The sequence below is a fragment of the Montipora foliosa genome, chromosome 9 (assembly GCF_036669935.1).
Source record: "Montipora foliosa isolate CH-2021 chromosome 9, ASM3666993v2, whole genome shotgun sequence".
Classification (NCBI taxonomy): domain Eukaryota; kingdom Metazoa; phylum Cnidaria; class Anthozoa; order Scleractinia; family Acroporidae; genus Montipora; species Montipora foliosa.
In genome coordinates, this window is record NC_090877.1 from 10258288 (window position 1) to 10271870 (window position 13583).

Below are 13583 nucleotides of genomic sequence, written 5' to 3' on the forward strand. Positions count from 1 at the left end.
ATAAGAGTGTTAGTAGCCGTTTGTACTTTCACACTGAAACCCCAACACAGCTCCCATCGCTTTGGTTGCCCCACCGCATGTTTTAAATCCGGATTTTTATCGAACTCTGTAAGAATTGAAGCTGTTTGAATCCTTGTTGTTTGAAAAAGGACAGTTTCGTTAAGTGAGTTGCTTTTAGGCAAAGAAGTCACCACCCCGTAATTCAACTGTCCATTTTGCTGCACTGAACAAAGTAATCGAGTAATTACCCAATAACTCAATTTATTTTGACACGCATGGCTACAGTACCAATTAACAAAGACAGAGATAACGTGGATTTTGCAACCATTTAACGTTTCAATTCAGTCGACTTAAGCCAGTATGACTGGTGTAAAAATTTCTTATTAGGATCCTTTCATTCGCTTTTGTTTACGTTATGTTTATCCTTTAGTTCACAAGCCCCTAGGGGTTATCACGCATAGCTTAACCAATGAAATCCCCACGTCCTAATTGCTTGGAATACATGAAATTCTTTGTGCATTTCGTTGCACCGAAAAAAGACAACCGAGATTATTCAGGTATTCGAGGTAATAATTGTTGGTTTTTCGATCGATTTCCCTCGATGTACCGGTGTGACAAATAATTTGGAACATTGCAATGCATCTGGAAGCGCAAAAACAAAGCATAGATGATTTCAACGCGTACGATCGCATCCCCAAAAGGTGCAGCGACCTGCAGTCATAATAATGTGAGTTGTTGACAGATGTAAAACAGGATTGTCTTTCAAACAATCTTTATTTTATCCTTATGACTCGTTTTTTTATTATTAATATTTATTTTACCCTCAGTCTGCATTTTACCCCCGGTCTGCAGTCTGCAGTCTGCGGTCTGCGTTTTACACTGACCGCCCAAATAACCGATTTTTCGACGGAAAATTCATCCCAGAGGATAAAACTATTCACTGGACATGTAATAAAGGTAGATATGTTCGAGCGAAAGCGAAAACAAGCGAATATTTTGACGGAAAACACAATAATGTGAGATCAAAGGAACATGTGGTGAAGACACGCAATTGCGGCATTGCTTCGACAATAATCTTACCTTTTCAGCGATTTTAACGCTTGAAATTCCATTCAATCCACCTTGTCTAGTCTTTGAATTCACTATTATCCCTGCCCTGCGAATCTTCAATGTTCTACATAACAGCACACTTGGTAAAAGACGGCTCGACGGGCGACAGATTGTTGTCGATGTTGTCGCCTGTCTTGTTCAGTATCCAATTGATTTGCCATTTTTGAGCTTCATAAGGGTATATTTTGTTCAAAGATCCACTAAAACGCCATTTGCGTTACATGACTTTCGACGCCATTACAGGTTAAGTTAATGATTCTACTGTGTCCACCAGAGAAATGAACGCATTTCCACTACCCTCTCGATCCTAAGAAAATACGCGCAGAAGGCTCTATGCACAAAGACACCACTTACCGGGGGAGTGACAGGCAAGACTTTTACCGACACGAAAAAAAATAAAACGGAGAAATTCTACCCATTTTCCAACTGGGATTGCTGTATTGCCATACGGCAACCCAGTAAAAAGGAGATTTTTGAAAATATGTTTCCATACAGACTGTATAATTATCGCTGAAATTGTCTAGAATTAATTTGAAAAGATTGAAATCGAAACAACCTTTATATTCATTTGAACCGTCTGTTGTTTTTTGAACTTTCATGCTGAAAGCTTTTTTATTAGTTTGATGCGGTGTGTCATTGAATGTGACCAGACTTGCGTCTTGAATGCCGAAATCAATTGTGAATTCAACATCATCCATTGCATATTTCAACACATTATCTCTGTTTTCATGTGTACTTATATGGCTTTCAGCTATTTTTCTGTCTGTGTATTCATTGTTTTGAGTAGACACTGTTGATATTCCATCATTTACTTGCTTTAAATTCACTGCATCTTTATTATGTGTTGCATCCTTAACATTTGTTATTTTGAAATTATTCATGTTCAAAGTTCCAATCATTTGTTGTGAACTGTCTCGTAAAATAACTTGATTGACATTTGGTTTAGCTGCAAGTTCTGTATCAATGTAGCCTTTATTGACAATATCTGTAGATTGCAAACCATTTCCAACCTTTGTAATTTTATCATTCCCAAAATCAAAATCACTAATTACGGAAATACTACCATCCTTTTTAAATAATTAGAGAGCTCTGTTTTATCAGCTTTGGGAACTAATCCAGTTTCTAATTGATGTTTTGTCACAGCGTCGCTATTGTCAGTTTCTTCAGCTAGATTTACTATTTTGTTGTTTTTCATGTCGAGATTATTTGTTAAACCATTTTTTAAAATGTAATTATTTAGCTCCGTTTTATCAGCTTTTAAAACCATTGAGTTGTCGGTATAAAATTTTGTAACGGCATCTGTGTGATGAAGAGGATCTTGTAATCCAGTTATTTTTTGATTTTTCATATCAATAGGGTTTTGAGCTTCTATTTTTCCATCATTATTGTTTAGATCAAAATAAAATGCTTCAAGTTGCAGATGTGAGTGCATCAGCTGTTCTATGCCTTCCAGGTCCAACATTTTCGATTCGACTGTTATTCATATCAAGCAAACCATCCATCTTATCAGAACCATCTTTTTTTAAAGTTTTGGAAACCTCAGTATCAACATATTTCTTCGTACTTGAATCATTATTTGCTTGTGGTTCAGAAACATTTCTCAATTTCTTATTTTCCATATTATAATCTCCATCCTCTGTCAATTTAAAACCGACACCAGGCAAGCCTTTAATAATTTCAACAATCTTACCATGTGTGTCTATGTCTGGCGATTTACCATTTGAATAACTAATATATATATTTAGTTATATTATATCTTCTCATTAAAGTTTTTAGTTGTAAATTTCCGTGGCTTATCAATATATATGAAGGAATATGGTTCTTTTGTCGCTTTCTCGTATAATTCTTTTGGAATACTGTTTTCTCTGCAAATAAGCGATTTTTCATTGTTGCTTGGAAATTCATAAATAGAAAAATGACTGCAATTCAGTCTAATATCCTTTGGTGTCTTATAGTAGCTCTGACTCAGATAAATCACACTACACTTTTTATGTCTCCCTCTTATAAAATAGTCGACTAATGGTTTTTGGTTTTTATCACATACGAAATCGTCGAATATTACCAGTTTTTGACCATCGTCTGTTAATTCAGATACTGGCAGTATTTGATCATTGCTTGCTTCAATAACAACATAACCAACCTCATCAATTATTGGCCGGAACATATCCATAAGATTCTGGTACTTGGACTGCTTTAAGTTTTTCGCATACAGGTATATTTTATCAAAGTACAATAAATTGTAAATCATATGCATCAAATTATTTGTTTTACCTGATCCTGAAGGACCACATAGGAGCATTTGAAATGATTTGTCTGGCATGAAATCATATAACTGTTTAAAGTTCGAGACCACATCGTCTTCAACATCGTAATTTGGTATTTTCATTTATATTACATGGGTATATTATTTCAATAACATGGTGTTCAACACGGTGTTCAACATTGTTTTTTATATACGATTTTCATTTTTTATCTAACATAATAATATAACAATAAATGAGTTTACTTAATTAAATATACATTCTGCCTCGTGAGTTTGTTATTCTTGTTAACCAGCAATGGCGTCGAAAGTCATTGCGACGCGAATGGTGTTTTAGTGCATCTTATGTTGTTTGTTTCAATAAAATGTTTCGCTGGAAAAGGATTCTGTGATATTTTCTGCCTTTGTGAATTATAATATCATGTTGTCTATTGAATTTTCGAGCTTAAGGTTGAAACGTGATACGGGAGGATATTTTTAGTATTGCTCTGTAAGCAGGAAAGGTTTCATGAAAATAAACAGGTCTGTTGGAAGCCAGAATGCATGTTTTATGAGTCAAATGAGTCAATGAGTCAATGAGTCAATGAGTCATGAGTCAATGAGACTCACAGTCAATATAGCAATAATTTGTTGATTAAGCCTAAGCCCTCGTTTCAGTGATTAGGCCTAAGCACTCTCTGAAATTTTAGCTTTTATGGTTTAATTAACTGCACTAACTCGTTGACTCATTGACTCATGACTCATTGACTCAAAAATACTTGACACTCATTGGAAGCGTGCTTGAGTTTCAACAAAATGAGCCCCAAAATCAGCAAAAAATTGTGACGCCGGTGAATAGTAAAGTAGCTGCTATTTCCAAAATGATGGAATTACCTGGCGATAAATAACCTCGTCTTGGAGAGTAAATTTTTGACTTTGCAGAAACAATGGTGGGCGATTGTGATCTTTGTTTTGAATTCGCTCATTTATTGTCAAACTTTATAACACTTGACAGAAAAAGAAACTTACGAAAACCCGGTATCTTGCCATCATGACACAGATGCTTCATTGTTTGGCAAGTAAACATGCCACGGTAACTTAGGGGCTGTTTACATGGAGGCAGGAAGATCCTAGACTGAAGGCGAAACAACTTTTCGTTTGGTTTAAATGCAGAAAATTTCTGTCTAGGTGGATGTGGAGAATGAAAGCAAGATGGCGGGCGAGAACAACAAACATGTAATTTGGGTCCTTCTACTCTCCTTACTAGCTTTAATAACTTCCTTTTCATCTTCCTCCTGGCAATCTCTCAACTCATTCGGATGTATTTGACTCGCAGCGTTTTCGACATTGCTGTCGATCGATTGCTCGTTACTTTCCACTGTGTCTCTTGTTTGGGCGGTGTATCTTTGAAACAAAATTGGTCCTGAACATTGTTGGCGGTCATCGGAATCATTAGAATCGTCCTGTGGCAACGCCAGACGAAATTGTCGACCTTTGGCAGCTTAATACTGTGAACACCCGGCCGCCCCCCAGGTTTTTTTGTTTGTTTTTTTGTCCCTAGTACCAGGAACTTCCCAGCGAAGGCAGTTTACATGGTGCAAGGATCTTCCTAGCTCACAGCTAGGAAGATCCTAGCACTAGGGCGCTAGGATGATCCGCCTTCTAGGACCTTCCTAGTGCTAGGATCTTCCTACCTCCATGTAAACAGCCCCTAAAATCAGGGCGCCCGCTCAATTCCGGCGATGTCACTTTCGATTTTGCGATTTATTTGTGCAGCCAAAATGTACAATAACAAAATTGAACGTAGCAAAAATTTCCCAAAATCTTTTTCGCTGATCGTAACTGTTTATATTCTATATTCACGGTTCAAAATTAATGTTGTTTTCATGTTGTAAATATGTTATTCTCGAGCGACCGTCTTGGAAACTTTCTTCTGCTCTTTCTAAAAACTGTGTATCAATATTTATTTACTTTTGCTTCAATATTTGTTTTTGCATAAAGCAAGCCAACAAAATCTGTACCTTGCTGATTTCGCATTTGTTAGCGTTAATAGTCCAATGCTTCTGTTTTACGAAGGGGTATATGTTTTTGGTCACCCATCCAGACACTAACCCCTCCGGACAGACTTTAACTTTAGTAAACTTTAGTATTACAAAGCTGTCAGATGCTCAGAGGGCACGCTTGTGGTGAAAAGAAGTTTATCAACATGTCAGCCCAGAAGCCAATGTTTCTCACTTCCCATTTATTTTCTTCAATCTTTCTGGGTTCAGTACTTTGCTAGTAACCACATGTCTTCTCAGGCTATTTACCCAAGACTTCTACCATGGCACTACAATGACAGACAATACGAAAACAATATCATGCACTGTTAGAGCTACATATTACGCAAGGAAAGATCTGTTTCGTTGTACAAACGTGTGAGGACCTGTGAGCCAAAGGGCCTCTGCTGGTATGACTTCTGGGTGACCCCTTAAATGGTCTTAATGAGCCCCCAACTTGAAAAAAAAATTGTCTGGAACGGTGCACGTACCACAGGCAACCCAGTGTACCCGCACGGAGGGTCTAGTTATCTGAGATCAACAACGCAGCAAGATCTTCATCCATCTCTCTCTCTCACAAAAACATTGCTGCTACTGCTCTGATGATCGTCGAACTCACTAGTGCAAGAAATTAAAACCTGCAACCCGTCAAATTTTTCACGCCATACTTGAGAAAGACGAGAAAAGTGGCAATGCCACCGATGTTTTTTTACATTTAAAAGTGAAAAAGTAAAGACTGCGGAAGGTTTATGAAAAAGGTTTGGGTCTAATAGGGGTAAACCTTTTTACTGGTTAGTTGGGTTGAAAATAAATTTTCTAAACGTGAATCAATGCCGCTTGATTCCCGTGGAGATTTTGTGAAAACTGCTGTGAAACAATGAAACCACCGCGGCCCAAAAGCTATCATTTTTTTCTCTTAGCAAGTCATCTTGATCTGGACGAAAATCATCGCTACAGGACAGAACTTAAGTATTTTTCCTTACATTATCAGTAAAATGTTTATTGGAATGAGCTTTTTGTTCGGTCGAAGCGTCAGTCACAGGGTTATTTGTTTAGGGCACGGAATGATTTGTCACGAACCAAAGACAACGCGGGATTGCTCTTTTTCTAAAACAGCAACAAATAATATGATATGTTTCCCTTTTTTTATTTCGTTATTTCATATACAGGGGAAAAACAACCATAACCTAAATATATTTTAGTCAAGCAGGCGCAGCCGCGAAACATCATAAAAATATTAAATTTGCATAAACTGCGAGTCTCGGGTTCATACAGAAGTAAATTGCACCGCTTCGCCGGCCGCGCTTTACCGCTGTCAGAGCAGAGGTAACAACTCTTTTTTAAAACTATAACCAAGAAATGCCAAACTCCATGTTCCAAATTTAACGAGATGCTTCTGTGAAGCATACACTGGGTTGCCTGTGGTACGTCTTACAGAAAATCAGAAGGCACTGAATTGTATGGTATTGAACTACAGCATTCCAGTCTCTGAAGAATAACAAATAAAAGAGAGCAGAAGGAAGTTTCCGGGATGGTCGATCGAGAATAAAATATTTACGACATGAAAACAACATTAATTTTGAACCTTGAATATAGAATATAAAAAGTTACGATCAGCAACAAACATTTTGGGAGATTTTTGCTATGTTCAAATAAATCGCAAAATCGAAAGTGACATAGCCGGAATTCAGCGGGCGCCGTGATTAAGTTACCGCGGCATGTTTACTCACCAAACAGTGAAGCATCTGTGTCAAATGATGGCAAGATACTGAGTTTTTGTAAGTTTCTTTTTTCTGTCAAGTGTTATAAAGTTTGACAATAAAATGAGCGAAGTCAAAACAAAGATCACAATCGCCCAACCTTTGAGGTAATGAACATTTGTTTATGCAAAGTCAAAATTTACTCTCCAAGATGCGTACGACCTTATTTATCACCAGGTAATTCCATCATTTTGGAAATAGCAGCTACTTTATTATTCATCGGCGTCACAATTTTTCCCTGATTTTGGGGCTCATTTTGTTGAAACTCAAGCACGCTTCCAACAGGCCTGTGAACCCTTCCTGCTTACAGAGCAATACTAAAAAAATTCTCCCATAGCACATTTCAACCTTAAGTTTGAAAATTCAATACACAACATATTATAATTCACAAAGGCAGAAAATACCACAGAATCCTTTTCCAGCGAAAAATTTCTTGAAACAACATATTTGCTCTTAGAGGCGAAAACCTCTTCCTATTTCATTGCATGTGTGAAGACAAGAAACTCAATCGTGTCAAATTACCATGTACTTCAGGTTTCCTGAAGAACCTTTTCCTTGAATAACATAAAAACTATCCAGTTAAGCTCGCATATCATAAAACATGATGAATTCATAAAGGCCACCTTTTCCAGGGAACAATTTTTTGAAGCAAACAACATATTTGCTATTAGAGGCAAAAACCCCTTCTATTTCATTACGTGCGTGAAGAGAAGAAACTCAATTGTGTCAAATATGCGCAATATTCCAACAAACTAAATTTCAGGATCAAACCGTTTCCATGAAGAACCTTTTCCTTGAATAATGAAGCGCAAAATAGACGACAAGCTTTCTTTCAAATAATTCTTGGCTGTCACATTTCCAATTATTTTCTTTACCTGAAGACTGTGCAGAGTTGATCACAGATCCACATAAGATGTTCGATTCATTCTCTGTCTTTGTTGAACCCATAAGTTACCAGAGAATTTTCCATTTGGTTTTAGTGTTCTACATAACAGCACACTTGGTACACTATTAGAAGTACAGCTCACTTTGATTTCGGCTCGACGGGCGACAGATTGTTGTTGAAGTCCATTACTCGTTGCTTTTAAGATTCCACCGCCTGTCTTGTTCAGTATCCAATTGACTTGCCAGTATTGAGCTTCATAAGGGTGTATTTTGTTTAAAGATCCACTAAAACGCCATTCACGTTACATGACTTTCGACGCCATTGCCGGTTAAGTTTGTCATTCTATTGTGTCCACCAGAGAAATCTACCCATTTCCACTACCCTCTCTACCCTAAGAAAATACGAGCAGAAGGCTCTATGCACAAAGATACCACTTAGCAGGGGAGTGACAGGCAAGACTTTTACCAACATGGAAAAAAAGAAAAAAAAGAAAAACACCCAACAAATTCCACCCTTTTTCCGACTGGGATTGCCACACTTCAACCCAGTAATTAATGCTATTTTTTGAGAAGGAATCGAAATTCGTGCGGCCGCTGGCCGTCAAGTGCAAAGTCACGGATTATGTTACATGTGAAATCATGTGGAACGGCCTTTGAACCGATTGTTTTGTATGAAGATGAAACATTTTCTGAGAGGTTTCGTAAAGTGTAACCACCAGCATATGAAAATTTTTAGCCGCCTTATCTGCAAGAAATACAATAAGCCAGAGTGCCCGGCCGGGCGACCGCGTAATTTTTTTCACTCGCCTGGAGCCAAATGTTAGTCGCCTCAGGCGACCGGGCACCGTTAGAGCACAGCCTTGCATGTGGTGGGGAAAAAGATTAAAAAGGCTCAAAACAAAACCATTATTAGGGCAGACTCTACGACTCTGTATCACCATGCACTTATGTTATGGTACTATGTAAAAAAAAAAAACACTTCTCATTCAACAAAATGTGATAGATATTGTGATGTAATTGTTTACCATAATTATAGCAACAAGAGATCTACCCAATATTTTGTCTTGACATCCTTATACAATGTCATGTACATGTGCCTGAAAACTAATTCGTGGTGACCCCTATTAATTTTATTATGGGGGGCAGAAGCGGAATCATTTGACCTTCAATACTGGTGATTCCTGTCATTTTACCCCAAGGGATTCATGCTTCATTAACGATTTGTTATTTGTGATTCTCTTAACCATCTCTCGTAATTCATGATTCCCAAGCCTTGAACACAAACGTTCACCATTCCTTCTAATTTAACCACCCATAACCATTGTGATTTATGATTCAGGATTCTGCTTCTACCCCTGATTACTATTGCCGTAATTAAAGTACTCGCTCTTTTGTCGCTCTTTTCATGGCGAGAAAATAACCTCTGGAATCCAGGGAAAGTAACACTTTGCAAAGTTAAAAATTTCTCAGGAGTGTATTTAGAGCTACCTTTATGATTGGAAAATTTAAGGTGGCTTTAAATCCGCCTCCAATAATTTTTTTAACCCAGAGAATTTTCGCCATCATCTGGTTTGTTTTTCCTTTAAAAATTCCATGTGCAAAAACTATGCATAAAATCTCCATCCTCTAATCTCATCGATCCTATTATGATTTTCTGAAAAAAACCAGAAACGATTGTCATGAAGCCAAACATTTCAATCAATGTTCTTTCCATCTTATTCAATAATTCACCTTAATTTTGGTTTTTGAATTCTGAATGCTACTACTCAATCCACCCTATTATTTAAGTGATCACATATCTGCAGCTACGTACAGTGTAGCATGTAGCCAAGTGAGACTTCTAGTTCTTCAGCTGTTAATACATGTATGAATCACAATGTCTTATACACTTTATTCCAAAATGGCCACCATTTGAGTATTTTTGGTTTGATTGCAAATTGGCCAATTTTGGGCCTCATTCAAGGTTAAATGAAGTTATTCTTTTGAATTTTACGATTGAAAGCGAGGCTAAAAGGGCCAAGTTTCAAGGAAACAAAGCAATACTAAAATGGCCGCCATTTTGGAACAACGTGTATGATGGTTGTTTCATTAAAATTAATAAACACACCTTTCACTTCTCTAAGTTCTGACTTCACCATTTCTGGATTAAAATAAGAAACAAGATAATAATTATCGCATTGTGCTTCATTGGTTTGTTTCACCTAAAAGTCTCTCTCTAACACAACACTACAATGGACAGTGAATGGGGCCCTTTTCAGCAGTTGTGAAATTGGGTGACCTGAGTTGAGTGGTAAATGGGTTAACAACATGAGCATCCACTCATGAATGTCGCCTTTAACTCTTTCCTCCTCAGTGACACTGATAGATTTTACTCTAACACCAGACAACTTTACTTACCAATGGAGGCCATTCAAGGGTTAGAGGGTTCTGTCCTTTCTGGACAGTTTTTTTTTTTCTATTCTGTACAGTCATTTGTTTCAGTTCCAGTCATTTGTTTCTAATTCTCCATGTGATAAGAAAAACCAGTATTTAGTTGGATTTCTGGTACTGTTTTTCCACACACATCTCTCCTTCCCTTCTACTGTTACCATTAAATCACAATGTATGTATGGTATTTATCGTCTTAAATAATCAGTTAACACACCTTCCACCTGTCCAACCTTGTCCTTGGTGCTGTCTTCATCTGGCATCAACTGCTTTAGCATTTCTGGGTTAAAAAAAAACCAATGCAATGAGACAATAATTTATGTTTCCCATGATTTGATGCACCTTAACCAATTGATTCCTGCGACTGTTTTACCAGAAACCAGAAACGATTGTCATGAAGCCAAACATTTCAATCAATGTTCTTTCCATCTTATTCAATTATTCATCTTAATTTTGGTTTTTGAATTCTGAATGCTACTACTCAATCCACCCTATTATTTAAGTGATCACATATCTGCAGCCATGTACAGTGTAGCATGTAGCCAAGTGAGACTTCTAGTTCTTCAGCTGTTAATACATGTATGAATCACAATGTCTTATACACTTTATTCCAAAATGGCCACCATTTGAGTATTTTGGTTTGATTGCAAATTGGCCCTTTTGGGCCTCATTCAAGGTTAAATGAAGTTATTCTTTTGAATTTTACGATTGAAAGCGAGGCTAAAAGGGCCAAGTTTCAAGGAAACAAAGCAATACTAAAATGGCCGCCATTTTGGAACAACGTGTATGATGGCTGTTTCTTTAAAATTAATAAACACACCTTTCACTTCTCTAAGTTCTGACTTCACCATTTCTGGATTAAAATAAGAAACAAGATAATAATTACCACATTGTGCTTCATTGGTTTGTTTCACCTAAAAGTCTCTCTCTAACACAACACTACAATGGACAGTGAATGGGGCCCTTTTCAGCAGTTGTGAAATTGGGTGACCTGAGTTGAGTGGTAAATGGGTTAACAACATGAACATGCACTCATGAATGTCGCCTTTAACTCTTTCCTCCTCAGTGACACTGATAGATTTTACTCTAACACCAGACAACTTTACTTATCAATGGAGGCCATTCAAGGGTTAGAGGGTTCTGTCCTTTCTGGACAGTTTTTTTTTTCTATTCTGTACAGTCATTTGTTTCAGTTCCACACACCTTCCATATTTTGAAGCCTCTCTTTGGTGCTTCCTTCGTCAGACTTCCATTTCTTTAACGTATCTTTGTAAAAAATTAAAACTCATTACTTTTTCAGACAAACAGGCCAATATCACTGACTGTGTGTATGTTCATGTTCTTATGCAATTAAAATAATTAATTAATTCTAAATTTGGCTTTACGTGAGCCACGTTAACCTGCATAACGTAAACTTCTGATGCAACTGCAAGTGGAAGCATTCTTTACTGCAGCACATTTATGTCCAGGATCACAGCATGACAAGGTAGTCCAGCTCTTTATGAAATAGAATACAAAGTTTCTATGAAATCTACCACAATAAATGTATATACCACATGTATTTACAATCATACGTCCAGGATTTAGAATTTGGGTGTTTAGGGTTACCATTTACTTCTTTATGTAAGAATTTATTGGAAATGACTGGAAACTCGGAAAAAATCCGAGCCCCAGATGGGATTTTAACCCACGCCCCTCCGTGATCTAGTCCGATGCTCTAACCACTGAGCTACTGGAGACTCTATGGTGAGCAAGGTCGAAATGTGAGTCTTTGACTCGAGCTGCATCACACAGCTACAGAGTCAAATAATGGCAGCATAGCTCATAACTGCATAACGCAGTCACATTAAAGCATATCTACGATGCGGCCAACCAACCACCCAAGTGAGCAAATGTGAGAATGAAATGATGACAATGGAAACCACTGGAAACTCGGAAAAAATCGGAGCCCCAGATAGGATTTGAACCCATGACCCTCCGTGATCTAGTCGGATGCTCTAACCACTGAGCTACTGGAGACTCTATGGTGCAAGGTAGAAATGTGGGTCTTTGACTTGAGCTGCATCACGCTGCTACAGAGTCAAATAATGGCAGCGCAGCTCATAACTGCATCACACATCACGTGTTTCCAGTGGTTTCCATTGTCACCATTTCATTTACTGTGTATATCATTTTCACATTTGCTCAAGTATTTATTTATTCATTTATTTATACTATTAATTCTCCATGTGATAAGAAAAACCAGTATTTAGTTGGATTTCTGGTACTGTTTTTCCACACACATCTCTCCTTTCCTTCTACTGTTACAATAAATCACAATGTATGTATGGTATTTATCGTATTAAATAATCAGTTAACACACCTTCCACCAGTTGCACCTTGTCCTTGCTTGACCTCCGATGCTTTAGCATTCCTGGGTAAAAAAAAAAAACAAAAAACAATGCAATGAGACAATAATTTATGTTTCCCATGATTTGATGCACCTTAACCAATTGATTCCTGCGACTGTTTTACCAGAAACCAGAAACGATTGTCATGAAGCCAAACATTTCAATCAATGTTCTTTCCATCTTAATCAATTATTCATCTTAATTTTGGTTTTTGAATTCTGAATGCTACTACTCAATCCACCCTATTATTTAAGTGATCACATATCTGCAGCCACGTACAGTGTAGCATGTAGCCAAGTGAGACTTCTAGTTCTTCAGCTGTTAATACATGTATGAATCACAATGTCTTATACACTTTATTCCAAAATGGCCACCATTTGAGTATTTTTGGTTTGATTGCAAATTGGCCCTTTTGAAAGTCAGACGAATTACATGTAGCAAGAAAAGAACCGTGAAGCATACACTGGGTTGCCTGTGTGAACGTTAGCCCTTCGCTCTGGATTCGCTCTGACGAAGGGCGAACGCTCGAAACGTCACCTTTTAGAATCTCTGTAAGGTGGCCAATTTACATTATCAATTATCAAATTTTTGTATGCAAAATATTAAATTTCATTGTTCTGGCCTCTTACCATCAGCAAGTTTGATAATCTTGCTTCGAAGGGCATCACTTTGTTTGGGCCAGCTGTATTTCTTGTCATATAACATGCGCATTATGTTAGCTTCAACGAGACGG

General features: G+C 37.5%; 1 protein-coding gene across 2 annotated transcripts in view; it reads right to left on the reverse strand.

The window, feature by feature from the left end:
- Nucleotides 1–13583, reverse strand: part of LOC137971123 (uncharacterized) — a 38519-nt gene that overhangs the window by 19482 nt on the left and 5454 nt on the right. For both annotated transcript variants that reach the window (XM_068817861.1, XM_068817860.1), the window contains 6 exons: nucleotides 13480–13583; nucleotides 12823–12873; nucleotides 11664–11726; nucleotides 11281–11313; nucleotides 10678–10740; nucleotides 10141–10173 (listed from right to left, as the gene is read on the reverse strand). The exon at nucleotides 13480–13583 is cut by the window's right edge and continues 1127 nt beyond it. In XM_068817861.1, the coding sequence (XP_068673962.1) occupies nucleotides 10141–10173; nucleotides 10678–10740; nucleotides 11281–11313; nucleotides 11664–11726; nucleotides 12823–12873; nucleotides 13480–13583 (347 nt within the window). The remainder of the gene's footprint in view (nucleotides 1–10140; nucleotides 10174–10677; nucleotides 10741–11280; nucleotides 11314–11663; nucleotides 11727–12822; nucleotides 12874–13479) is intronic.